The 27,999-nt window shown below is 39.2% G+C and overlaps 1 protein-coding gene and 1 non-coding gene across 2 annotated transcripts; both read left to right on the top strand.

Moving 5' to 3' along the window:
• Positions 1–30: 30 nt before the first annotated feature.
• LOC120860989 (protein fem-1 homolog C) lies at positions 31–27,999 on the top strand. Its single transcript, XM_040236698.1, has 3 exons — positions 31–126; positions 989–1,721; positions 24,959–27,999. The coding sequence occupies exons 2-3, from the start codon at positions 1,178–1,180 to the stop codon at positions 26,266–26,268; spliced, it is 1,854 nt and encodes a 617-aa protein (XP_040092632.1). The 5' UTR covers positions 31–126; positions 989–1,177; the 3' UTR covers positions 26,269–27,999.
• Positions 9,494–9,565, top strand: TRNAC-ACA. Its single transcript has one exon. It is a non-coding gene; the product is annotated as a tRNA-Cys (tRNA).

Genomic DNA, 27,999 nt, shown 5'->3' on the forward strand with positions numbered 1-27,999 from the left:
TGGGGCGCGGGGCATGGCGGAGCGGGGCGGCCGCAGGCGGAGCGGGGCGGCCCGGACGGCGGCGCGGACAACGGTTTCACTTTGAAGGGACGGCCGGCGGCGGCGGGGAGGACTGGCCCCCGGCAGGTAGTGGCGGCGGCGGCGGCGGCCCGGCGGAGCCCAGGCTGCGGCCTGAGGGGCCTGAGGGGAGGCCTGGGCGGGAAGGGGAAGGAGGGCGCCCCCAGGCGCGGAATGCGGGAAGCGGGCTGGAGGCCACGGGCTGCGCGGGCCGCCGGGAGCGGGTCGCGGCCGGTCGAGGAGCTTGAGGGGTGGGGGGAGACTGCCTGTATCTGGAAATGGTACAGGTGAAGGTTGTGTAGGGGCGATCGTGGTTTGGGGAACTTACGGATCCCTTGGCGGGGAGGATCAAAACGGGGCGGATGAAGTTAGCTAAAAGGCAGCCGGATTTCCTGAGTCTCGAGTAGTTTTAAAGGGAAGAGAACCTTTCGAGTGAGGGTTTTGGCGTTAGCTGGCCGCAGTTTGTTGAGTCCGACTTTTTTTTTTTTTTTTTGTTCCTTCTGGAAAGCCATCCAGGCGACAACAGGGCCTTCCAGCCTCGCGCCCTGGGCCGGCTCTCCTCTGCAGATGTGAGAAAGGGAAACATTTCTGCACCCGCGCCTCCTGCCTCTGTCGGTTGTACTCTCCCTGGGCGTGTGCAGAGCAAAAACTAGAACAAAGCTCGGCTGCTTAGGAGGCGAGAAAACCGGTTGCCTGTCGTGTTCAAATTTACCGTATATAGAGAAGAGACTGCCTCCCACGAAAACATTTGGTCTCTGTGTATATCTTTTTGTATTCTCCTTTCCCACATTTTCGGGGCCGGGGGCGGGGGGTGCGGAGTAGTCCCTAAAGTATGGCTCCCTTCCCCAGAAGTAGAAATTAAAAGCTAGTGTTTCCTCCTTTACCTGTGGAAAATTCAAAACTGCTACTTTTTTTTTTTTTTTTTTTCTAGTTTGGTGCTCTGGTTGTCAGATGTTGGAAGTCAGTAGACAGAACATACTCTCCATGGTTTTATATCCGTTCTGGGGTGCAGTGATTAACACTGAACTTTGGTTCCTCTAACTCTTGCCTGGGTCGATAGAGTTAAGCTGGAGCTTTGCTTCGAAGTATAAATAAGGCACAGCCTCTCGACTGGACATAAATGGATCTGAAGACAGCAGTATTTAACGCAGCTCGAGATGGCAAGCTCCGGCTTCTCACCAAACTGTTGGCAAGCAAATCCAAAGAGGAGGTTTCCTCCTTGATCTCTGAAAAAACAAATGGGGCCACGCCACTCTTGATGGCCGCCAGGTATGGGCATCTTGACATGGTGGAATTCCTCCTAGAGCAGTGCAGTGCCTCCATAGAAGTAGGGGGCTCTGTCAATTTTGATGGGGAAACCATTGAGGGGGCTCCACCTTTGTGGGCCGCTTCTGCAGCAGGACATCTGAAGGTGGTTCAGTCTTTGTTAAATCACGGAGCGTCTGTCAACAACACGACTTTAACCAATTCCACGCCCCTTCGAGCTGCCTGTTTCGATGGCCATTTGGAAATAGTCAAGTACCTGGTAGAACACAAAGCTGATTTGGAAGTGTCAAACCGCCATGGGCATACGTGCTTGATGATCTCATGTTACAAAGGACACAAAGAGATTGCTCAGTATTTACTTGAAAAGGGGGCAGATGTCAATAGGAAAAGTGTTAAAGGTGAGTTCATCTTCTTCATTTTAATTTTTTTAAGTGTTTGCCATTTATTTTCAGGAAGTGTGATGCATAATTTTAAGCAGTGGTGTTAAGTAAGCCAGCATTGACAGGCCTCTTTTGATTAGGTGTCCCTTCCTAAAAAAGAGCTCTATCACTGTGTTAAGCAGCATTTTCTCTTTTTATTTGGAGTGACTTCCAATTCTTAGAAAGTGGGTTCCCCAAAGTTTAGAGCATGTTAGTGGCAGTTGATCTGAATGATTAGACTTGTGTTTACTTAATATACTTTGATGTGATACATTATTCTAGGTTTTATTTTTTTAGAACACCCTTGTAGTAGAAACTACTATATTTAGTGAGTCATCATTTTGTTTATTTTAGGTAGGCATTTCATTTGTTATTCCATCAGGGAAGACCAGGCCATACTGACTTGGAAGGATTAATATCACTGAAAAGAAGAAAATCTGTTTCCTTATTCCCTACTTATTGTGTGGCCAGTAGAAAATCCTTTTATTAAATATAGCAAGAGGGAAGGCAGATTTTTTTAAACTGCTGCAGTGCCGAGAGCAAAACAAGGACTAGGTTGAGCAGATGTGGATTTGTTGACTAGCAACAGTGTAAATATCTTTGTCCAAAAGAGGAGCTCAGGTTTATGGTTGTATATACTTTTTTAGGATATTTTTTTAACTGTTAAAAACAACTGCTATGATAGTATAATATTGATGCTTAATGTTATTTTCCTTACATATGTTTGTTTATACAAAGGAAAGTTTCACTGTCTGATATTAAAAAGCTATAAAATTTAAAGGAGCATACATACATGATAAAAAAGAATCATACAATACAAATTGATTTATAGTGTTTGCTATGAAAAATCAGTCTTACTACCTTTCATTTCTGGATCTCCAACCACTATTTACAGTGTTTTGTGTGTCCTCAAGATAGTCTGTGCAAATGAAAGTATATTTGTCTGTATATCTCTCCCTCTTCCTTCTTTGTTACTTGATATATACTGTTCTTTTCTTTTTTTAATTTATCTTGGATATCATTCAACTCCAACACACATAACTGCCTCATTCTGTTTCGTGGCTACACAGTATTTCATTGTATGCGTGTGCATAATTTATCTAGTCCCTGTTGATAGGCAGTTAGGTCACATCCAGAATAAATAGTGCTGCTGTGAATGTTCTTGAACAAATGTATGTGTCTTTGCACACTTCTGTGAAAACAGCTCTATTGTAAATACCTATAAGTGGATTTGCCGAATTAAAATGAATGCTTATTTGTTATTATGTTAGGGACTGCCTCTCAGAGCAGCTAAACCTCAAAATTACGGGTCCCTACAAAGTTACTGGATATATTTACTGAAGTTAGTATAATCTTTTAAAAAAAGATTTGTCATAAAAATGATACAGTCTCATTGTGATTTTTTTAATAAATTTTTTTTCCCAACCAAGTATAAAAATCTCATAAAATTCCAGCACTTAGAGATAATCCTCCTAAAGATACTGAATTTTGCATTTAGATATATGTATGCAATTTTATTTTATATGCTCTTCTGTACCTATTTTTTAGCTTAATAAATGTTATCCTTAATGGCATTAATTATAGCTGTTTAATTTCAATAGCTGCTTACTCTTCTGCTAAAGAAGTTTTACATTGCTTTGCTTCTGGCTTCTCACTATAAGAAATGTTTCTTTAAACATTCTTGTAGATTCATTGTTTCTGATTATCTTTGAGGTAGGTATTGAGTCAAAGGACAGCATGACTTTTTTTTCCCTGAAACAGTCACCATTCTTTTAAAGAATGATTGTTTTGAAAGAACAAATTACTGCTTAATTGGCCATGTTAGTATTGGGAATGCTTTGAAATCATACCTAGAAGAGAAAGGGTTAAAAGAAATGGCTGCATGTTAGGCTTGTTGAATTTTTAGTTTGTTTCAGCTTTTTATTCATCAACCTAATGATGTACAGATTGTTGGTAAACTCATGTATTTAAATCAATTTGGAGCATGTTTTAAACTCATGTCATTGGAGGGATGAGTACTGGTACTATTTCCCTTCTGTTTTTCGAAATTTTTTATGCTTCTAAAGGTATAATATTTGGGAGAACTGTACCATAAATAGCCCATATTTTAGTGAGCATTTTTCCTTAGTAAACTGAACAATATTTAACTTGATTACCTTGGTATTTAAGAAGACTGTTCCTTTAAACACAATCATCATACAGTTTTGTACTTGAGGAGGTATATGCTCTCTCTTGGCTAATTCTAGAGTTTGTTTTTTTTTTAAATATACTTTTTTTTTAAGGTACATGTAATTTTTTAATACCAAAAATTGTTTTATGTAGCTTCAATTTTATATACATATATATACAAACAAACATATGTATTATTACACGTACATATAATATATCACTTTGTGAGCAGTATTTGAATTTTTGTATGGTGCCTTTATTTGACAGTGAGTCTTATTTAATGAATGTTGGGAGCAGATTAAAGTACATTTGTACCTCCCCCACTCTGATCCTGAAGCTTCCATTCTTTGATAATTACTCTCTCATCTACTATTCAGATTTTTTCATTTTTTAATTTTATGGGTTTGGGGTAATAAAAAAACAGGAACCAATTGAAACTGAGGCAGGAGCACTGTAGAAGGATCTGGTAGAGCATCAAGAAAGGATTTTTTCCCCCCACATTTTTTATCCTCATCCAAAACATGGGAAAAACTCATAAGACTAGGGGTAAAATGGAATGATTTCTTAGGAAATTTTATTTTATATGTCAGCTGTTGGAAATGGTTCTGAAGAAAGAAAATGCCAGTAGATTATGCTTGATCTGCTAAAATGTAAAATTCATGTGACTTCTACCTTCCATTACTTTTTAACAGGCAGTTAGCATTTGAATATATTAGTTAACCTCTTTCCATTACTTTTTAACAGGCTGTTGGCATTTTGAACATGTTTTAACCTAAAGGTGGAATTCATTCATTAATTGAGAGTATTTATTGAATTCCTTGAGTGTGCCAGGCTGTTAGGAAGGAAATGACAACACACTCCAGTATTCTTACCTGAAAAATCCCATGGACAGAGGAGCCTGATGGGCTACAGTCTGTGGGGTCACAAGAGTCGGACATGACTTAGCGAAACCACCAGCTTACAAGATGAGTAAGGCAAGATTCAGTCCTTGATTCCCTGCTCTTGAGGAGCTCATGGTTTGATTGGAGAGACAGTTCATAAGCAGATACTTAAACCACAATATGGTAAGTGCAGCAGTAGTGTTTTCTTGTCTTAGATTTTTGGAAATACTTTATCCCCAACTAACTCATTATCTGAGGGGGCAGTGGGTTCCCATGGCATTTAGAAAGAGGAGAAAAACAGATATTTTATGTGCTTTTCCATTTAACATAGCAGTTGATTTTTGAGACAGGAAAGTTGGTTGCTATTTAAACAGAGTCCCTAAATGAGAAGTGATTAGACAAGCCCATCTTAGAGCCATCCACATTTATCTCAGTATTTCATAGTTATAGTCATTTTTGACTTTTTGACTTTAATTGGTCCTTTTTAATTTGAGTTTTTTGTTTTTGTTTTTTTGTTCTGTTCTTATTTGAGGTTTTTTTTTTGTTTGTTTTCAAATGCCAAAAATAAACAAAAGGCTTAGAGTAGGACTTTGCAGATCTATGAAAAACTTAAGTCCTTAATTCAGCTGGAAATTGAGCAGCTGAACGTGATTGAGTGCTAGAGATCCATAGAATGGCTCTGAGTTGGAATTGGGGAGACTGGCCCCAGAGGACACACTATCCTTAGGCATGGGTCGATCACTTTTAATTATCCAGGATAATTAAACAAATTGGTAATCAGATAATTCCTGTACATTTTCTGTCGGCAAGGTATTGTGTCAAGATGTTGTGGAAGCTTTGAAAAGATAGAGCACATCACATGTGTTCGCTGTTAAAGGAATAGTATAAATTCATTCTATAGAATTTTGGAAGAGTAACTGGAAAGGCTTCATGGAGAAGTTAAACTGGGCTGGAGGATTGCTGGAGTTCAGATCTGCAGCAGGGATCTGATACAGTTTTTAAGCCTTAAGGAATGATGTAAGGAAAGGCACATTGAGAAATATGCTTGGCGGGTACAGAAACTGGAAAGTAGGCATATTTGGACCAGTGGGCACTCAGGGCTAAATTTTATAGGACATTGATTTCCAGGTAAAGGACTTTGATTTTATTCTTTATGCAGTGGTAAGCCGGTGAATGTGTTCAGTAAGGAATGACTGAGTTTTTTTTTTTTTTTTTTTAAGAGAACCCTATCTTACAACATTCTAATTCTATTACATTGTGAGCTCTTTGAGGTTAGAGACCTGGTGTTTGTATGCATGTGTTAGAGAAATCCCGACCACAATGGACGTTTGATCAATAAGCTTGTTGAATGAATGTGTTGCATTTAAGAGAGGAAAGAGTATGAGCTCTTTGATGGCAAGGACTGTTTTCTAGTCATTTTAGTACAGAAATACATACATGAAGACATTGGGACGGTGATTGTGAAAAATAAGTGGTACAGGTGGAGCTCTAGAGCAGTTCAGAAAACAAACTCATGTAGGCTCGTAAGTATAGACACTAGGTTGGTGAAAAAGTAACTTTGGCTTCAGACCATGAATTTTAAATCATTATAACTAGGCTCAAACACATCATTATTAATGAAAATAGGAACCATTACAGTCAACACATTTTTGCCAACGAGTTTGTTTATTCCTGTAGCATAAAAATTTGTGCTTCAGGATTCAGTGAACTCTTGGAAAGCACTTTCTGCCTCCTGTTTGTTGTGGAAGTATTTTTCATGCAAAAAGTTGTGGAGATGCTTGAAGACATGGTAGTCAGTTGGTGAGAGGTCAGGTGAATATGGCAGATGAGGCAAAACTTCGTAGCCCAGTTTGTTCAACTTTTGAAGCATGGTTGTGTGACGTGCTGTTGGGTGTTGCTGTGGAGAGGGATTGGGCCCATTCTGTTGACCAATGCCAGCTGCAGGCATCACAGTTTTCTGTGCATCTCCTCGATTTGCTGAACATACTTCTCAGATGTAACGGTGTCGCTAGGATTCAAAAAGCTGTACGGATCAGACAGGCAGCAAGCCAGCAAACAGTGACCGTGACTCTTTTGGGTGCAAGTTTGGATTTGGGAAGTGCTTTGGAGCTTCTTGGTCCAGCCACGAGTCTGGCCGTCACTAGTTTCTTACAATATCCACTTTTCACTGCATGTCACAGTCCAGTCGAGAAATGGTTCATTGTTGTTGCATAGATTAAGAGAAGACGACACTTGAAAATACAGCGTTTGTGATTTTTGGTCAGCTCATAAGGTATCTACTTATCGAGCTTTTTCTTCTTTCCAATTTGCTTCTAATGCCAAATAGACCATAGAAGGGCCAGCGTTGACTTCAGTAATTTCTCGTGTAGTTTTAAGAGGATCAGCTTTGATGAGCCTCTCAGTTAGTCATTGTCAACTTCCAGTGGCCAGCCACTGTGCTCCTCATCCTCAGGGCTCTAATCTCCTTTGCAGAATTTCTTGAACCACCACTGCACTGTACGTTCAGTAGCAGTTCCTGGGCCAAATGCGTTGTTGGATGTTGCGAGTTGTCTCCATGGCTTTATGACCCATATTGAACTCAAATCAGAAGATTTCTTGAAATTGCTTTTTCTCTAACGTCACTTCCCTAACTCTAAAATACTTCCCTGGTGGCTCAGATGGTAAAAGCGTCTGCCTACAAAGCTAGATACCCAGGTTCGATCCCTGGGTGGGGAAGATCCTCTGGAGAAGGATATGGCAACCCACTCCAGTATTCTTGCCTGGAAAATCCCATGGATGGAGGAGCCTGGCAGGCTACAGTCCATGGGGTTGCAAAGAATCAGACATGACTGAGCAACTTTACAATAAGTCATTAGCAAAAAACATAAAGTGAGAAATGCACATGAAAATGATGTGTAACAGAACCGCATTTATTTAAGAATGTATTCCAGTATCAAATGGCAAAGTTCAACTGCAGTTATTTTTGCACCAACCTTAATAGCTTTAAAAGGATTTGAGAGAGCTAGTTCAGGCAGTTTATTTGCCTGTTTATTATGGACATTTTCTAACTTAGGTGCAAGTGGAGAAAGTAGAGAGAAGAATACTTTAAACTGCTATGTACTTACCATCTTGCTTCAACATTTATCCACATTTGCCAGTGTACGTTAAAAAATACATTTCCTTCATCCACTTATTTTGTTATCTACAGTAGTTTAAAGCAAACTCCAGGCATTCTTTCTCTCCCACAGTATAGGCAGTTTTATGTATAGATGTATTTCAATCAAGATGATTTTTTTTTTTAAAGATCCTTTTTTTTTTTTTTTGTTACCCACTGTAAATCCAAAAAGAATACATAAAATCTCCACTGTAATTAAGAATGGTTTGAAATAAGGTAATGGACAAAGATAATGACTTGCCATGTAAATAGGTTATTTGTATACTTCAGGACTTAAACCCTGATGGATCAGTTGGTAAAGATGCCGGAGACCCCAGTTCAATTCCTGGGTTGGGAAGATCCCCTGGAGAAGCGATAGGCTACCCAGTCCACTATTCTGGCCTGGAGAATTCCATAGACTGTATAGTCCATGGGGTCCCAAAGAGTTGGACATGACTAAGTGACTTTCACTCTACTCCACTTAGGACTTAAAGAGTGTTGGAAACTGAAATTCTCTTTCTCTTTGAGAACTCTAGCTTAGCTCTTGGTTACCTCAAAAAACACCTACTAGCAGAGAAGAGTAAAAGAGAGGGATTTAAAAATTTCTACTTGTAACATTCTGCATTTATTTTGATTTAATAATAATATTTAATAGTTGAGTTCGTTAATTTTTTTTTTTTGGCCACACCACACGGCACGTGAGATCTTAGTTCCCGACCAAGGATTGTACCCAAGGAGTCTTAACCGCTGGACCACCAGGGAAATCCCAAATTCAGTAACATTTCAATCACAGACCAGGTTGCTCCGCAAGCTGTTTCTTGTTCATTCCTTCCCGGATCCCCTGGCACACTTCCTCTGTGTCCTCAGGGAGATGTGGCATCCCACTGGGGAAGCTAAGCTGTAGATGGTGTCAGTTGAGTGCAGTAGGAGGCTTTCCATTGTGTTCCTCTATCCCTGGAGATGAGGCTGGGAGCTGTGCTCCTTTAATATCCTAAAGGGTTCCGCTCTACCCCTTCCCACCTCTCCCTTAACACACGTTGCTGTTGTTGATTAGTTGCTAAGTCATATCTGACTGTTTCGTGACCCCATGAAATGCAGCCCGCCAGGCTCCTCTGTCCACGGAATTTCCCAGGCAAGAATACTGAAGTGGGTTGCCATTTTCTCCTCCAGGGTATTTTCCCAAACCAGGGATCAAATTCATATCTCCTTACCAATAAGCTATTGGTTTAAGTAGCTAATACCAGGAATAAATACAGGAATAAAATGCTTGAAATCAGTGTTTTTATGCAGTTGAACTGCACACCTCCCTCCCAGTCTTCATCGGTAGACCTCTCTTAAAGACTCAGCTTAGCCCCAGCTGCAGGGTTGAAAAATGGATGCCAAGCACAGCAGGCTAAAGAGGAGGGATGAGAACTGTTTTTGTGCATTTCCAGAGGAATCTATTACAATAAAAGAGCTTTTAATTGCTGCTTTTATCAGTCGAAACTTACACTTTACTAAAAACACACTTTGGTTTTAAAAGAGCTTTGACACATAACTCACATACCGTTCACCCATTTAAAGGGTTTTCCCTGGTGGCTCAATGGGTAAAGCATCTGCCTACAATGCGGGAGACCCAGGTTCGATCCCTGGGTTGGGAAGATCCCCTGGAGAAGGAAATGGCACCCCACTCCAGTACTCTTGCCTGGAAAATCCCATGGACTGAAAAGCCTGGTAGGCTACAGTCCGTGGGGTCGCAAAGTCGGACACGACTGAGTGACTTTCCCTTCCCTTCCATCACTGATTTTTAGGATGGTCATAGATTTGTGTAACCATCACCACAATTAGTTTCTCATCCCCCCTCCCCCCCAAGACCCCTTACCCGTTAATAATCACTGCCATTCTCCGCTTCAGTCCATCTTCACCCCCAGGTGCACTCGTCTTCGGAATTCACTCAGACTCAAGTCCATCGAGTCAGTGATGCCATCCAGCCATCTCCTCCTCTGTCTTAGGCAACCACTGATATTTCTGTCTTGGTAAATTTGTCTGCTCTGCACATTTCTGGTAAATGGAATCATACTATGTAGTCTTTTGCAACTTTGACTTAGCATAGTGTTTTCAAGACATCCATTTTGCAGCATCAGTGCTTTTTATCGCTGAATAACCCATTCTGTACGTACACTGCATTTATCCTTTCATCACTTAATGGGCATTTGGGTTGTTTCTACTTGTTTGCTATTACCAATAATGCTGCTATGAATATTTGTGCCCGAATTCTTCTGTGGATATATATTTTTCATTTCCCTCAGGCATATATGTAGGAATAGAATTTTGGGGTCATATGGTAACTATATTTTTAAGGAACTGCCAAACTGGGTCTTTCAAAGTCACTGCGTTCCTATCAGCATTAAGAAGGGTTCTAATTTTTCCACACCTTTACAAACATGTTATTACTCTTTTTTAAAAAAAATGATGAGCTTTTATTTATTTTTGGTTGCACTGGGTCTTTGTTGTTGCTTCTGAGCTTGCTTTCGTCTCGGCGAGGAGGAGCTGCTCTGTAGCTGCAGTGTGAGGCCTCTTCATCGCAGCAGCTTCTCATTGCGGAGCTCAGGCTCTAGGCTGCGCAGGCTTCAGTGGGTGCAGCGCGTGAGATCAGTTGCTCTGCTGCATGTGCAGTCTTCCTGAAGCAGGGCTTGCGCCCATGTCCCCTGCACTGGCAGGCAGAGTCTTAACCACTGCACCACCAGGGAAGTCCCCCTCCTTTTTTAACATAGTTTTCTTAGTGGCTGGGAAATGGTGTCTCATTGCGGTTCTGATTTCTTGTTCTCCAGTGGTTAATGATGTTGAGCATCTTCTCATGTGCTTACTGGTCATTTGTATATCTTCTTTAGAGAAATGTCTTCTTATCCTTTGCATGTTTTAAAATTGGGTAATTTATCTTTTTATTACTGAGTTGTAAGAGTAATTTACAACTCTTGTTGGAGTTGTAACATCACTGACTCGATGGACGTGAGTTGGCATCATTGATTGGAGTTGGCATCACCAACTTGATGGACATGAATTTGAGTAAGCTCAGGAAGTTGGTGATGGACAGGGAAGCCTGGCGTGCTGCAGTCCATGGGGTTGCAAAGAGTGGAACACGACTGAGCAACTGAAGAGTAATTTATATATTCTGAGTACAAGTCTTTACCAGATATATGATTTACAAATACTTTCTCCTATCCTGTGGATTTTCACTCTTTTGATGGTATTGTCTAGAGCAATTTGGATTTTCTTTTACAAATTAATTTTTTTTTAAAATCTGACTTTGGATCACTTCGATTTGACTTAAGAAAATTGTTAAAAATAGTCTAAAATAGTCTGAAGGTTTACTGATACCTTTTACTACATGGATAAAAACTTTCTGTGGATCAAACTATAATCTAGTAGACTCACTCTATTCTTGCTGTGGCATATAATGTTTAAATTTAGAATAAAGAGGAATGGAGGATTTTCATTTCTATATGATATAAAACAGGTCTGTTTTAAACTTCTATGCTTAACACTTGATATAGTTACTGGACATGTTAGCTATATGGCAAATATCTACATAGCAAACAAGAAAATAAGTATTCTTTTTCTATTTCCTTTCTGCTCGAAGTAGCGAAGACCAGGAGTATAGTCATCACTTGGCCCCATCTTGGCTCACCTGAATCAGAATCTGTATTTTGCTGTGATCTCTGGTGTTTTTTACTTTAAAGTTTGAGAAGCACAACATTATTTGACTTACACGAAAAACATACACAAAGTTTGAACTCTGTGAAAACTTTTAAGAAAAGCGGAATCTGTTAAATTGATATTGTTAGAAAAAGCAGTTTAAATTATAATAGACATTTTGCATTTGTTAAATATTTTACAGCTTTTATGAAGACTTTTTCATTTCATTAAAAAGATAAATTCTGTTTCCTACTTGGGAGTACTTTGAAAACTTGATCCTAGTGAATCTTAAGTAGTTTTACCCAAATTGAGATATTTATAATGCTGTATTGAAGTTCTTGTATAATTTAAGTGGTTGGTGACAGTCACTTATTTATTGTTTAGTCAATCCCTTAACATCTGGTTTGGAGCAAGGGAACTCTTCGGACTCAGACTAATCCTTACTCAGAATACTAGTATGTTTTTGGATTATTAATTTTAGAAAAATCTTGACTCCACCGTTAGGTACTTTTCACAACTGAGCATAAATTCCTATCTCTTTTGAGCCTGCTATCAAAAATTACGAGTCTCTTTAAAGTTATCAGCATTTAGGACTGGCACTTAACACGAGTCTTCTTGACGAATACCATCATACTTTAATGTGTGAGCACTTCCCAGTCTCCTTCCCATAGTCAGTTCAGTTCAGTCGCTCAGTCATGTCTGACTCTTTGCAACCCCATGAATCTCAGCACGCCAGGCCTCCCTGTCCATCACTAACTCCCGGAGTTCACTCAGACTCATGTCCATCGAGTCAGTGATGCCATCCAGCCATCTCATCCTCTGTCGTCCCCTTCTCCTCCTGCCCCCAATCTCTCCCAGCATCAGAGTCTTTTCCAATGAGTCAACTCTTCTCATGAGGTGGCCAAAGTACTGGAGTTTCAGCTTTAGCATCATTCGTTCCAAAGAATACCCAGGGCTGATCTCCTTCAGAATGGACTGGTTGGATCTCCTTGCAGTCCAAGGGAGTCTCAAGAGTCTTCTCCAACACCACAGTTCAAAAGCATCAATTCTTCAGCGCTCAGCCTTCTTCACAATCCAACTCTCACATCCATACGTGACTACTGGAAAAACCATAGCCTTGACTAAATGGACCTTAGTTGGCAAAGTAATGTCTCTGCTTTTGAATATGCTATCTAGGTTGGTTATAACTTCTCCTCCAAGGAGTAAGCATCTTTTAATTTCATGGCTGCAGTCACCATCTGCAGTGATTTTGGAGCCCCAAAATATAAAGTCTGACACTGTTTCCACTGTTTCCCCATCTATTTCCCATGAAGTGACGGGACCGGATGCCATGATCTTCGTTTTCTGAATGTTGAGTTTTAAGCCAACTTTTTCACTCTCCTCTTTCACTTTCATCAAGAAGCTTTTTAGTTCCTCTTCACTTTCTGCCATTAGGGTGGTGTCTTCTGCATATCTGAGGTTATTGATATTTCTCCCAGCAATCTTGACTCCAGCTTGTGCTTCTTCCAGCCCAGCGTTTCTCATGATGTCCTCTGCATATAAGTTAAATAAGCAGGGTGACAATATACAGCCTTGATGTACTCCTTTTCCTATTTGGAACCAGTCTGTTGTTTCTTGTCCAGTTCTAACTGTTGCTTCCTGACCTGCATACAGGTTTCTCAAGAGGCAGGTCAGGTGGTCTGGTATTCCCATCTCTTTCAGAATTTTCCACAGTTTCTTGTGATCCACACAGTCAAAGGCTTTGGCATAGTCAATAAAGCAGAAATAGATGTTCTTCTGGAACTCTCTTGCTTTTTCCATGATCCAGCGGATGTTGGCAATTTGATCTCTGGTTCCTCTGCCTTTTCTAAAACCAGCTTGAGCATCAGGAAGTTGATGGTTCACATATTGCTGAAGCCTGGCTTGGAGAATTTTGAGCATTATTTTACTAGCATGTGAGATGAGTACAATTGTGCGGTAGTTTGAACATTCTTTGGCATTGCCTTTCTTTGGGATTGGAAGGAAAACTGACCTTTTCCAGTCCTGTGGCCACTGCTGAGTTTTACCAATTTGCTGGCATATTGAGTGCAGCACTTTCACAGCATCATCTTCCAGGATTTGAAACAGCTCCACTGGAATTCCATCACCTCCACTAGCTTTGTTTGTAGTGATGCTTCTTAAGGCCCACTTGACTTCACATTCCAGGATGTCTGGCTCTAGATGAGTGATCACACCATCGTGATTATCCGGGTCGTGAAGATCTTTTTTGTTCAGTTTTTCTGTGTATTCTTGCCACCTCTTCTTAATATCTTCTGCTTCTGTTAGGTCCATACCATTTCTGTAGTAGCCCAGTGAACATGGCTGTGTTTTCTTCCTTCATGGTTTTAAAGCACTGTTTCTGTGTTATTATATAGTTGAAAGCTAGTGTATTTGGATGATTACTATTTTAACTTTCTTTGGAAATAACTTTTAACACTTAATGTATCATCAGTTTGATTTTATAGAAATGTCCATATAATAGACACATCTTTTGAGAAATCATAAAAAATTTGCCATTTTGAATTCAGTACCAGAAATTTTATTTTTTTTCAGAAATTTGTTTTTTCTTAATCAGGCATTGAGAATTGTATAATAAGGTACTGGTGACCCTTGAACAACATGGGTTCGAGCTGCAGGGGCCCATCTATATATGAATTATTTTCAATAATAACTATAATACACACTGTCTGAGGATAAGGAACCATGGATACCAAGGGCTGACTGTAAGTTGTCTACACTTGAATTTTCCACGGCATGGAGTTTCGGTGTCCCTAATCTCCGAGTTATTCAAGGGTCGCCTACTCTTAATCTTTTTTCTTTAGCTGAAGGTAAATTCATTAAATTTTAACGCTAAATACCCTTTATTTCACTTTTTAGAGAAGATAGGTATTTTTAACTAATTAACTTTTGGCTGTGCTGGGTCTCATTGCTGCCCACGAACTTTCTCCGGCTGTGGCAGGTGGAGGCTCCTCCCTAGTTGTGGCGCACGGGCTTGGTAGTTGTGGCTCATGGGCTTAGTTGCCCTGCGGCGTGTCATGAGGGATCTTAGTTTGCAGACCAGGGATCCAACCCATGTCCCCTGCATTGATAGGTGGATTCTAAGAGGCACGTAACCCAGGGAAAATGCCTGAGTTGAATCTTCAGTAGTACCTGGCAAATAATATTATGCATTAAAAGTTTAAATCATTGAAGTTACCTAGCAAGAGTTAGATGTGATCTTACTAATCTTTGGCATATATAGTTTAGCACAGACTACTCAAAAGGCCACGGTAACTTGATTTTTAAATTCAGCTTGTTATATTTTTTCCACAGGACCTTGCATTCATAGTGTATCTAATTCTTGAATGAAAGAACAAAGGGAAATATATGCAGTAAATATAATAGACTATTATATACATATATCATTTTATAAAGTACTTATATGTTGAGACTCAGACTTACCCCAGAAATGGGAACATAAATATATGTGTCCTGAAAGAAAACAAAGTTTGTGAACAGACATGGGAAAATGTTCTGGATACCCAGGTATTAGTTCAGTTCAGTCACTCAGTGTCTGACTCTTTGCGACCCCATGAATTGGAGCATACCAGGCCTCCCTGTCCATCACCAACTCCAGGAGTTCACTCAAACTCATGTCCGTCAAGTCGGTGATGCCATCCAGCCATCTCATCCTCTGTTGTCCCCTTCTCCTCCTGCCCCCAATCCCTCCCAGCATCAGGGTCTTTTCCAATGAGTCACCTCTTTGCATGAGGTGGCCAAAATATTGGAGTTTCATCTTCAGCATCAGTTCTTCGAATCAACACCCAGGACTGATCTCCTTTAGGATGAACTGGTTGGATCTCCTTGGCAGTCCAAGGGACTTGCAAGAGTCTTCTCCAACACCACAGTTCAAAAGCATCAATTCTTCGGCGCTCAGCTTTCTTCACAGTCCAACTCTCACATCCATACATGACCACTTGAAAAACCATATCCTTGACTAGATGGACCTTTGTTGGCAAAGTAATGTCTCTGCTTTTGAATATGCTATCTAGGTTGGTCATAACTTTCCTTCCAAGGAGTAAGCATCTTTTAATTTCATGGCTGCAGTCACCATCTGCAGTGATTTTGGAGCCCTCGAAAATAACGTCTGACACTGTTTCCACTGTTTGCCCATCTATTTCCCATGAAGTGATGGGACCAGATGCCATGATACCCAAGTATAGAGGTAATATAATTACAGTTAATTCCAGTGCTAGAAGGAATACCGTAGAAGCATTCTTTTGAAGGAATTTATAATTCTTTTGAATTATAAAGATTCAAAAAAATCTTTTGAAAGATTTTATGACTCCTTTGGAAATGAATTAAAGATGTCTCTTAAGCTGTCACACGTTTCTGGCTCTAAGGTAGGGATTAATTTTTATGTTATTTGTTTATTGAAGTACACTTCATGTACAATAAATCCATCCTTTTTAGTATATAGTTCTCTAAGTTTTGATGAACATAAGCAGTAATATAATCACCACTACAATATGGATGGAATGGAAAACTCCTGTATTGCCCCTTTGCATTCTCTCAGTGCCCACCCTCTCGCAATCACTGGTCCCTTATCTGTCCTTACAGTTTTTTAGGCATTAGTCTTATAGTGAAAATTCTAAAGCAGTGCAAATGTCCATCAGCAAAGTGTTTATGTAAATTGATAGTATCTGTGTAGTTCATGTAGACCATATGTACATGGAACATGACAGAATGACTCAGATGTAGGTGAAAAGCAGGAAACAGTTGTATATTTTCTGATTACAACTTTATAAAAATATACTATTTAAAAAGACTTGGGAGACATGACATAGTTGCTTTAAAATTATGCTTTTCGGACTTCCCTGGTGGCACACTGGATAAGAATCTGCGTGCGAGTGCAGGGGACATGGGTTCAGTCCCTGGTCCAGGAAGGTTTCACAGGCAGAGCAGTTAACCCTGTGGACCACTCTTCTGAATCTGCTCCAGAGCCCGCGTGCTGCAGCTGCCCTGCCCGCGTACCCTAGAGCCGGTCCTCCGCAATGAGGGAAGCAGCAGCTGGGGGAAGCCCGCACGCTGCAGCGAAGAGCGGCCCCTGTTTATGGCAACTAGAGAAAACCCATGCAAAGCAACGAAGGCCCAGTGAAGCCAGAAATGAATAAATAAAACTAGGCTTTTGTTTTGGATTTGGGTGGGATTTTTTTTACCTGTTGTCTAAACTTTTAAGTAATGAACTGGGCTATAAGTTGAAGATTTTTTTAGGGCTTCTAGGGCAGGGGCATGAAAGTATGCTGGTTGTATACTTGTTAGAATAAAGACTATATCCACCTGCTAAAAATTTTGTCCTTATTTGAAATCATGTTTTGTGATATCTAGTGTTAAAAATTTAAGAATCTACCTTAGCTTTGATACTGTGCTAACTGCTATCTGGGATGTAAAGGAAATACAGGCTCTGTGTGCTTTAGGCCATTTAGGTCCGAAAACTTATTTGTGAGGTCAGAACATATTATATTACTTCCCTTGTGGCCCAGAAAATAAACAGTTTGCTTTCAATATGGGAGACTTGGGTTCGATCCCCGGGTCAGGAAGATCCCCTGGAGAAGGGAATGCCTACCCATTCCAGTATTCTTGCCTGGAGAATTCGATAGACAGAGGAGCCTGGCAGGCTACAAACCTACACTGTTGCAAAGTCGAACACAACTGAACAACTAATACAACACCAACAACATATTGTGTGGGCTTCTCCAGTGGCTCAGTGGTCAGGAATCCGCCTGCCAGTGCAGGAGATGTGGGTTTGATCCTTGGATTGGGAAGGTCCTCTGGAGAAGGAAATGTCAACCCACACCAGTATTCTTGGCCTGGAAGATCCCATGGACAGAGGAGCCTGGAGGGCTACAGTTCATGGGGTCACAAAGAGTTGAACACGACTTAGTGTCTAAACAATAGCAGCAGCATGTTATGTAATGTCTTACACGAGGTATTATATGAGTACTTATCAGGATGAGTGAAACATTCATTCGCCAGACATTCTCAAAATGATAATATAACCAAGAAAGCTTCTTTGAACAGCTAAAATCTGTTGAAACATGGCAGAAAAGTTAAAAAGTAAAGAAGGAAGAGTATATTGCAGGAAAATTAAGAGGCACGAAGGTGGAAGTAAGCAGGACTGTTTGTGGGGCTGGAAGAGGTAACGTAGGATAGAGTGATGGGAAGGCTAAGCAGCTTCTCTGCCTTGTGTATAGCAGATATTGGTAATGTCTTTTGGGTCAGAATAGGTGTTGGCCAACTGCCCCAGAGATCAAATTCTGCCCACCCCCTGCGTTTGTATTGCCTGAGAGCTAAGATACGGTTTTTGTATTTTTTAGTGGTTGAAAAAAATGAATAATATTTCAGGACACAAAAGCCGTATTAGTGTCCATAAATAAAGTTTTGTTGGGTAACAGCCATTCTGTTAATTTAACCAATTGCCTGTGGATACTTTTTGTTATATGGTAGAGCTGAGTGATTACAACAAAGACTGTATGTCCTGCAAAACCTTGAATACTATGTAGTCCTTTATAGATCAAGTTTGTGGCTCCTGGGCTAGATACACAGAGCAGCGTTCATACTGGAGGTGACGAGAAGTGAAGCTGGAGAAGTAGGGTAGGGAAATATTTCTCTTTTCAAAAATCTGTTTCCTGTAGTGTTTCTTCTTATGTGTGTTTCCACTACCAAGATTAAGCTTTGCTTCACATGACATGCCTTCTGAAACTGTAGATTTCTGCTTTGTTGCTTTCTCACCCTCTCACAGATAATGGTTTGAGAATCAACGCTGTAGAGTTTTAAAATCCTAAAGATTTTCGGCTGTTTCCTTAGAGGAAGCATACAAGCTTTTGAGTTGTAAAGTAATGTGATTGGTAGAAGTTTTGTTATGAGGTTTATTTTTATTAGAAATAACTTATTCACAGGAGTATAGTATGACTAGCATTTAAAATACTGCCTTAGATATGTGCAGTACATTGAAATGGCAAATGGGAGGCATGGATTTTTATTTTAATACTGATTCCTCTGGTTTCTATTTGTAGAACAAGTTTATCTTTTCTACTTTGCACAGTTACTAATATAAGATTACAAGAGGGCAATGGTTAATAAAATCACTGGTACCTTTTTTCTTCATTTATATCTGCTTTTTATTATTCACTTCTAGTTTCTCTAGGCTTACTTTACTTTTTTCCGTATAACTTCTTGAGATGGAAACTTAGCTGTTTTTTCAAACAGCCTTTCTTTTCTAATGTACATTTAAGCATACTTTTAGTCATATCCCATAAGATTTTTTATTTAATGTTTTTATATCATCCAGCTAAAAATATTTTCTACTATCCTTTGGGATTCCTCCTTTGACCCATGTGCTATTTAGAAGTATATTTTTAAATTTCAAGTATGCTGAGATTTTTCTAGGGTTTTTTTTTTTTTTGGCTGTGCTGGGTCTTTGTTGCTGCACACAGGCTTTCTCTAGTTGAGGCAGTTAGGGGCTACTCTAGTGCCCCTGGGGCTACTCTAGGGTAGGGGCTTCTCACTGCATCAGCTTCTTTGGTTGCGGCTCCCAGGCTCTAAAGCAAAGGCTCAGTAGCTGCAGTGCAAAGGCTTAGTTGCCTTGTGGCATGTGGGATCTTCCTGGACCAGGGGTTGAACCTGTGTCCCCCTGCATTGGCAGGTGGATTCTTAACCACTGGACCACCAGGCAAGTCCCATTTGTTTTTAATATAACGTGTATTGTGAACTTAGAACATATTCAGTGGTTTCAGTCACTAGACATTTATGTGAGTCTCATTTTATGGCCTAGACTGCGGTCAATATTTATATGTGCTCCAAGTATCCTTTCCAAAAAGAAATGAAACTCTCTAGAGTTCATTATGTGAAGTCAAGTGTGCCTTAGGAAGCATCACCACGAACAAAGCTAGTGGAGGTGATGGAATTCCAGTTGAGCTTTCAAATCCTAAAAGATGATGCTGTGAAAGTGCTGCCCTCAATATGCCAGCAAATTTGGAAAACTCAGCAGTGGCCACAAGACTGGAAAGGGTTGGTTTTCATTCCAGTCCCAAAGAAAGGAAATGCCAAAGAATGCTCAAACTATCGCACAATTGCACTCATCTCACACAGTAGCAAAGTAATGCTGAAAATTCTCCAAGCCAGGCTTCAACAGTATGTGAACTATGAATTACCAGATGTTCAAGCTGGATTTAGAAAAGGCAGAGGAACCAGAGATCAAATTGCCAACATCTGCTTAATCATCGAAAAAGCAAGAGAGTTCCAAAAAAACATCTACTTCTGCTTTATTGACTATGCCAAAGCCTTTGACTGTGTGAATCACAACAAATTGTAGAAAATTCTTAAAGAGATGGGAATACCAGGCCATCTTTCCTGTCTCCTGAGAAATCTGTATGTATGCAGGTCAGGAAACAACAGTTAGAACTGGACATGGAACAACAGACTGGTTCCAAATCAGGAAAGGAGTACATAACAGCTGTATATTGTCACCCTGCTTATTTAACTTATATGCAGAGTACATCATGAGAAATGCCAGACTGGATGAAGCACAGGCTGGAATCAAGATTGCTGGGAGAAATATCAATAACCTCAAATATACAGATGACACCACCCTTATGGCAGAAAGTGAAGAACTAAAGAATCTCTTGATGAAAGTGAAAGAGGAGAGTGAAAAAATTGGCTTAAAGCTCAACATTCAGAAAACTTAAGATCATGGCATGTGGTCCCATCACTTGATGGCATAATAGATGGAAAACAGTGGAAACAGTGTCAGACTATTTTTTGGGCTCCGAAATCACTGCAGATGGTGACTGCAGCCATGAAATTAAAAGATGCTTGCTCCTTGGAAGAAAAGTTATGACCGACCTACACAGCATATTAAAAAGCAGAGACATTACTTGGCCAACAAAGGCCCACCTAGGCAAAGCTATGGTTTTTCCAGTAGTCATGTATGGATGTGAGAGTTGGACTATAAAGAAAGCTGAATGCCAAAGAATTGATGCTTTTGAACTGTGGTGTTGGAGAAGACTTTTGAGAGTCCCTTGGACTGCAAGGAGATCCAAGTCCATCCTAAAGGAAATCGGTCCTAAAAATACTTTGGCTACCTGATGCAAAGAACTGACTCATTTGAAAAGACCCTGATGCTGGGAAAGATTGAAGGCGGGAGGAGAAGGGGATGACAGATGGCATCACCAACTCAATGGATATGAGTTTGAGTAAACTCCGGGAGTTGGTGATTGATAGGGAGGCCTGGCGTGCTGCAGTTCATGGGGTCTTAACGAGTCAGATACGACTGAGCGACTGAACTGAACTGATTGTGTTCAATTTTCTGTATCGTTACTGATTTTGGTCTTCTATACTGAGAAAGGTGTGTTGAAATGTATTATTAGTGGATTTATCTGATTTTCTTTGTAGTTCTGTTGATTTTTGCTTTATTTTGCTGTGTTTTTAGATGAAAACAAACAGAATTATATCTTTATGTTGTTTTGAATTTCATATTATAAAATATTTCTTTATCTCTAAACATGCATTTTGTTTTAAAGTCTACTTAATCTCATATTTTACTATCAGATAGTTTTCTTATGGTTAGTTTTTGCCTAAGATATATATTTTTTTTTTTCATCATTTTACATCAGCCTTTTTCTGTTCTTACATTTAAGGTATTTCTCATGTAAGCAGCATGTAGTTGAGTTTTAGGTGTTTGTATTTTTAATCTGATAGTTTTTATATTTTAATGGCACATTTAGTTTGTTGTATTTAATATAACTACTTAGGTATTTGGGTTTTAATCTCCTTGCTGATTTTTATTTTTCCAGCTATTTTGTAGTCTTTGTTTCTGTTGTCATTTGGATTAGTTTTCATTTTTTCAATTTTTTTCTGTATTGTAGGATATGTAGTAATTATCTGCATGTATACCCTCTATTATTTTAGTGGTTCTTCTAGATAGTACTACTTTGACTTATTAACCTCTAACATAAATTACTAATTTTACCTTTTTCTAAGCAATGCAGAAATCTTAGAATACTTTAACTCATTACCATCATTACTTGTATGCGATTACTATCAAGCATTTTTCTTTTATACACGTCTCAAACCCTGTTTTAATGTTTAAAGTCAATATTTATTTAGATATCTCCCAAATAAGTTGGCATTTATTTTCCTTTAGTGCTTTAAGGCTTCTTTTGTTTCTGATTAGAACTTTGCTATCAATCTAATTGTTCTTTTGCTGGTCATTTCTACCTGTTCTTTTGTTCTAAGATTTTTCTCTTTGTCCTTAGTATTCAGCAGTTTTGTTGTAGTGTGCCTCGGTGTAAGTTTCTTTTTTATCTAGCCTTCTTGTTTGTAAAACTTTTTGAAATTGTGGCTTAATCGTTGATCAGCTTCAGAAAATTCTCAGACTTTATCTCTGTAAATATTGCCTTGCCTTGGCCCTTTTTCTTCCTCTAGAATTCTGGTTTTAAGTGTATTAATCCTTCTGACATCAATTCCTCTGTCTCTTATAGTCTCCTGCTTTTTCATCCTTTCACTTTCATGCGTCTTTCTGTGTATTTTCATCTGACTTATTTTCTAGTTCACTGATTGCTTATTCAACTGTGTGTAGTCTGCTTTTAAAGCCACCCATTGAGTTTTTCAGTTCTAGAGTGTTCATTTTGTTCTTTTTTTTAGTTTCCAGTTTTCTAATTCTCAAAACTTTAAGTCCTTCTGAATATTCTAAGCATAATTGTTCCTTCAAAGCCTTGTGTTGATAGCTGTATTATCTAGGTCCTCTGTTGGGCCTTTCTCTTCGCTCTTACTTCTCTTGGTTTTTGTGTTATGGCTCCTGATTTTCTCTTCCGTCCATTATGTTCGATTAGATACCAAACATTGCAGATGAAGAATATGTATATAAATAATTTGAACCCGAGTGTGATAATTGCTTCATCTAAATAGTATTTGTATTTGCTTCTGGCTTTTGATTACATATGCCAGCAGTCCTGGATTACTTTAATTCCATATCAAGATGATTTTAATTTCCATTTCAGTTCCTGTGATGATGGGTTTATTTGCGCTTCATCTTAACTCCTAGAGAGCAGCCCCACAGAGCTGTACCCTGAAGTGTAGCGGGATTTCTTAATGGGCTCTGGACTTTAGTTTTGTCCTCTAGCCCTACAAGATCAAAAGCTCTGCTCAGTTTTTCAGCTGTCTCTTCCACAGTCAGTAGCGGTCGATGGGGGAAATTTCCCCAAATTCTGGACTTAACTAATTTTTTTTATTCTCCTGGATGTTGTCTCCATATGAGCTCTTACCTAGTGTCATACAGATTTTTCAAAATGCACTTCTCAGCTTTTCTAGTTCTTAGTGAGAAGGGATCCTATTACCGCTGCCGTTACTAGATGTGAGTCTCTTAGTCCTTTAAAACAAAAACCATTTTTTTCAGCATATGGTGTATTCAAAATATATGTATTTGCTGCATTTTTATTCTTGATTTTATTACTATGAATGGAGAAGAATGCCATCTAAGCCTTCTTTATTACACTGTCTATTTCTTAGGAAAAAAGGAAGTATTATGGATCCTTAATTCAAGAGCATTTTCAAAAATATACTTAGTAGTAGTCATGTTTAATTGAAACTATTTTGAGCAAATAACAGGAGTAGTCAGAAGTTCTGGGCTCTTGAGTGCTTGGTTACTATACACATTGCAGAAACCTTCTATCAGACACTGAAATGCTGAGTCAGAATAAATACACAGATGTTGTCAGTGTAATCCCTGTAGATACAGAAGACAAATAAGCAGGATACATTTGTGAAGAGATTAAAGTCCTATTATAACTTGCGCTTTTTTGAGTTTTAGTTGTAGGTTTGTAATGTGAAGGATTCAGATTTAAACCACTTTCTAGAACATATCCTGCACCTGGGGTTCCCATGGCCACCCCCACGTTTGGAGTTAACATGCAGTCGTACTCATGGCTAAGATTTATTCCAGTGATGTAGTAAGGACATGAATCTGGATCATAAGAGGAAAGGTCCAGGTGGGGTCCAGGGGACTCTTGTGCAGGCTTGTTTATGCTCTGTCCTTCTTGTGAAAGGTCATTCAGAGCACAGTCTTCTCCTAGCAACGTAAATGTAAGCGTGTAATGTTCCTGCCCAGGGAATCCCATTTGATTGATTAGAGGCTCAATGCCCGAGTTTTGATTGGGTGCTGGTTACGTAGGCATCCTCTGCTGAGCCTCCCGGAAGGAAAGCAGGTAGTCCGCATGAATTCACCCTTACCATTTAGGGAAACTTAGGTCTTAGAACTGTTTACCAAGCAGCATTCCAGATGCCAGCCAAGGACCATCCTTGCAAGCAGGTCTTTCTAAGAATAGCTGTCTCAGCCAGCTAGGTTAGCTCTTTTCCACACACATGCCTAAAGTGACTCACTGTTGAAGTTTTCTGTAAACACTATGTGAATACCAAAGGTCTGCATGATAATTTCTGTTTTGATCGTAAGGAGAATGTTTATCATTAAGCTTAGGTAGCTAAAATAACTTGAGTGGTTATTGTCTTCATATGTTCCATCCATACAGGGCTTTTTATTAGTGTGCCAGTGCCTGTTGTCAGTTTTAATCCATGTGTGGGAAGAAGCGGACAGTATTAGAACATTTAGTACATCTAAAAAGAATGTTTAAGAAAGTTAAATTACAGTGGGAAGTAATGCATTATGAAAGGACACTTCAGATGTCTCCTTTTAAAGTTCATATTCAACCACCCACGTGTTTTTTAGATTTCAGTGGATTTGTTTTTCTTATGGGAGTTTTTTGAAGAAAGTACTTTGTTACCAATATTTTTGACTAAAGCTGAAGTTCACTTGGCAATCTGGAAATACTGAAAAAATAACTTCTCACTCTTAGAATCAAATTGAAGAATCTTAGATACTTACAGAATAGATTTCTTGTTTATAAATGTGGAATCTGACTCAGAAAGTTATGTGACAGCAAAACTGCACAGCTGGTTAATTTCATCAGTTTTTAGTTGTAGAATATATACTTGAAAACATCAAAAAATACCAAAAGGGCCATGGACTAATTTTGAATTTCATTTAGTGACTTTGAATATCTTTTCATGCCTAATTTGGTCATTTCATTTATTCAGAGAATTTAACCAATATTATTTTTCCCTTGCTGTGTGTCAGACATTAATTTTAGGTGCTGGGGATCTTTTCTTCTTATTTGGAATCAAATTAAAGTATGTCTCATTGAGGGTGGCTTGGAGCTGCCTACTTTTCTTTAGGTTTTAAAGTACACTTATGTATTACGTTGTATCCTGGTTCCTCAAAATATGTTATTTCTTTTTCCTTCTCTAAGGTAATACTGCATTGCATGATTGTGCAGAGTCTGGAAGTTTGGACATTATGAAGATGCTTCTTATGTATTGTGCCAAGATGGAAAAGGATGGTTATGGAATGACTCCCCTTCTCTCTGCAAGTGTGACTGGTCACACAAACATTGTGGATTTTCTGACTCACCATGCACAGACCAGCAAGACAGAACGGATCAATGCTCTAGAGCTCCTGGGAGCTACATTTGTAGACAAAAAAAGAGACCTCCTTGGGGCTTTGAAATACTGGAAAAAGGCAATGAACATGAGGTACAGTGATAGGACTAATATCATTAGCAAACCAGTACCGCAGACACTAATAATGGCTTATGATTACGCCAAGGAGGTAAACAGTGCAGAAGAGCTAGAAGGTCTTATTGCTGATCCTGATGAGATGAGAATGCAGGCACTGTTAATTAGAGAACGCATTCTCGGTCCTTCTCATCCTGACACCTCTTACTATATTAGATATAGAGGTGCTGTCTATGCAGACTCCGGAAATTTCAAACGATGCATCAACCTATGGAAGTATGCTTTGGATATGCAGCAGAACAATTTGGACCCTCTCAGCCCAATGACCGCCAGCAGCCTATTATCTTTTGCAGAACTGTTCTCTTTCATGCTGCAGGATAGGGCTAAAGGCCTGCTGGGCACCACTGTTACCTTTGATGATCTTATGGGCATACTGTGCAAAAGTGTCCTTGAAATAGAGCGAGCTATCAAACAAACTCAGTGTCCAGCTGACCCATTACAGTTAAATAAGGCTCTTTCCATCATTTTGCACTTGATTTGCTTATTAGAAAAAGTTCCTTGTACCCTAGAGCAGGACCATTTCAAAAAGCAGACTATATACAGGTTTCTTAAGCTGCATCCAAGGGGAAAGAATAACTTCAGCCCTCTTCATCTGGCTGTGGACAAGAATACTACCTGTGTAGGGCGGTACCCTGTCTGTAAATTTCCATCTCTGCAAGTTACTGCAATACTGATAGAATGTGGTGCTGATGTGAACGTCAGAGACTCTGATGACAACAGTCCCCTCCATATCGCTGCTCTGAACAACCATCCAGACATCATGAATCTCCTTATTAAATCAGGTGCACATTTTGATGCCACAAACTTGCACAAACAAACTGCTAGTGATTTGCTGGACGAGAAGGAAATAGCTAAGAATTTGATCCAGCCTATAAACCATACCACGTTGCAGTGTCTTGCTGCCCGTGTCATAGTGAATCATAGAATATACTATAAAGGGCACATCCCAGAAAAGCTAGAGACCTTCGTTTCACTTCACAGATGATATTTTGACTGTTAAAGCACGAATTGGTAACAGTTGTTTCATAAATGAGCACTGTTGTGATAACACCAGCATTCATTTAGCTTGATCCCATTGTGCTCTCATTGGCTAAAGCATTGTAAGCATCAAATTTACAGGATTGGTTTCCCAGTATTTAATATAAATAGACCATATAATATATTGTTTGTGAATTACTGAGAAATGAAATGTCATATTCAGTTTCTAAAATTGTCTGCCAAAGGCTTATCCATTCTGATTTTGTTTGCGTTGGGTGTTTGGGACGGAGTTAACCATTTTTCAGTGGTGTCTTTATACTTTTCTGATTTGTGAATTTTATACAATTGAAGGTCTTTTTTTCTGCTTCTTCCCTCTTTTCTCCAAACTTCTCTCCTGTTTCCACTTTATTTTTAACTTAACCATTTCTACTTAGCAGTTTTTCTCCCCTCATGGGCCCATGTTAAGTTGTATGAACTTTATGGACTTGTTACCATTTGCAGTTTACCATAAGTGCTTTATCTTCTCTATGCACGGGCTTCAACTTGACTGTTGTATGTTAGCATATTTCTATGCAGCAGTTGGTCAGCTTCAACTCTGAAACACTGTTAACTATGTTACAAAGTTCATTTTATGAAAGTACTCTTGTAGCATGACAATTTGTAGAGCTACAGGTTAGCTACCAGAGCTTGAGCTTTTTTGTTGTTTTTTTCTTTACATCTGAGATTTCTTTTTCTAATCCACTGAAATTATTGTGTGCTAAATTTGGGAAGCAAATCTATTCTAACTCGTTAACCCAGTTGAGATTTAGGTCTGTCATCTTAATATATCATGCAGTAAAAGGAAGACTCTTCACAAAGTAACCCACCTTTCATGCTACGCCAGCATTGTCCTGCTTGTGCCGATGATGTGATTAAATGTAGAGAATTTGCTTAAATTTAACCTCAGAGTTTATCACACAGCTTTATGGGTCACATTGAAATATTCAATAATTGAACAGCAAATCACTTTTAGTTACTAAAAGAGCTGAAGCATGTCAGTGGCATGATGCTTGCCAAGCCAGACCTAGGCATCTAGGATAATTAAGGTATTTTAGTATGCCATTTACTGCCATAGTATCAAAGGTCAGTAACAGTGTTCTTTCTTTCTTCAAGCTTAAGTATACCTTTGAGGATAACTTGCATGGATTACTTTGGTCTCAATTATTTGTCACCATAATTAAACACAAAAGATTGCAGTGCTTCCTGTTCCTTTACTGAAAATTAACTTTTTTCTCTTTCTTTTTTTTTTTCTTCCTTTCTTCCCCTTGCTTCCTCCCTTCTTTCTTTCTTTCTTTTTTTGGTTGCTGTTTTGTTTTTTTAACAGCTTTGCTAATGCCACAGAAAGGGCTCTTTTAAACTTAAGAAAAAATAAGTGAAAAGTACTAAAAAAGTTCAGGTAATTATCATTCAGCACTTTATTGTTACTCAGAATAAAATTTATGATGGCGTATTTGCCTTGCCAATGTCTTAATAAAGTTGTTCTGAATAAAAAGCTCCTTATTGGTTTCAGAAAAACTCAGTTTACCTGTGAGTTTAATGAGCTGGATCACTTGGATTTTTGTGTTGACATTTTATTCTGAGGGTGGATGTAGTGGTATTAAGAGTTGTCATTGCAAACAGTCATGTTAGGTTTATTTCATCTTTACTCGATAAAAAACTTGTAATGAATTATAAATAAATAAAAAAGCTTTAGACTCAC

This window comes from Oryx dammah, unplaced genomic scaffold (genome assembly GCF_014754425.2).
Source record: "Oryx dammah isolate SB20612 unplaced genomic scaffold, SCBI_Odam_1.1 HiC_scaffold_11210, whole genome shotgun sequence".
Taxonomy (NCBI): Eukaryota; Metazoa; Chordata; class Mammalia; order Artiodactyla; family Bovidae; genus Oryx; species Oryx dammah.

Excerpts from the sequence above, each read along its gene's own strand:
- LOC120860989 (XM_040236698.1), top strand. The coding sequence starts at position 1,178 with ATGGATCTGAAGACAGCAGTATTTAACGCAGCTCGAGATGGCAAGCTC. Across the intron at positions 1,722-24,958 it reads CAATAGGAAAAGTGTTAAAG|GTAATACTGCATTGCATGAT; the intron begins GTGAGTTCATCT and ends TCCTTCTCTAAG.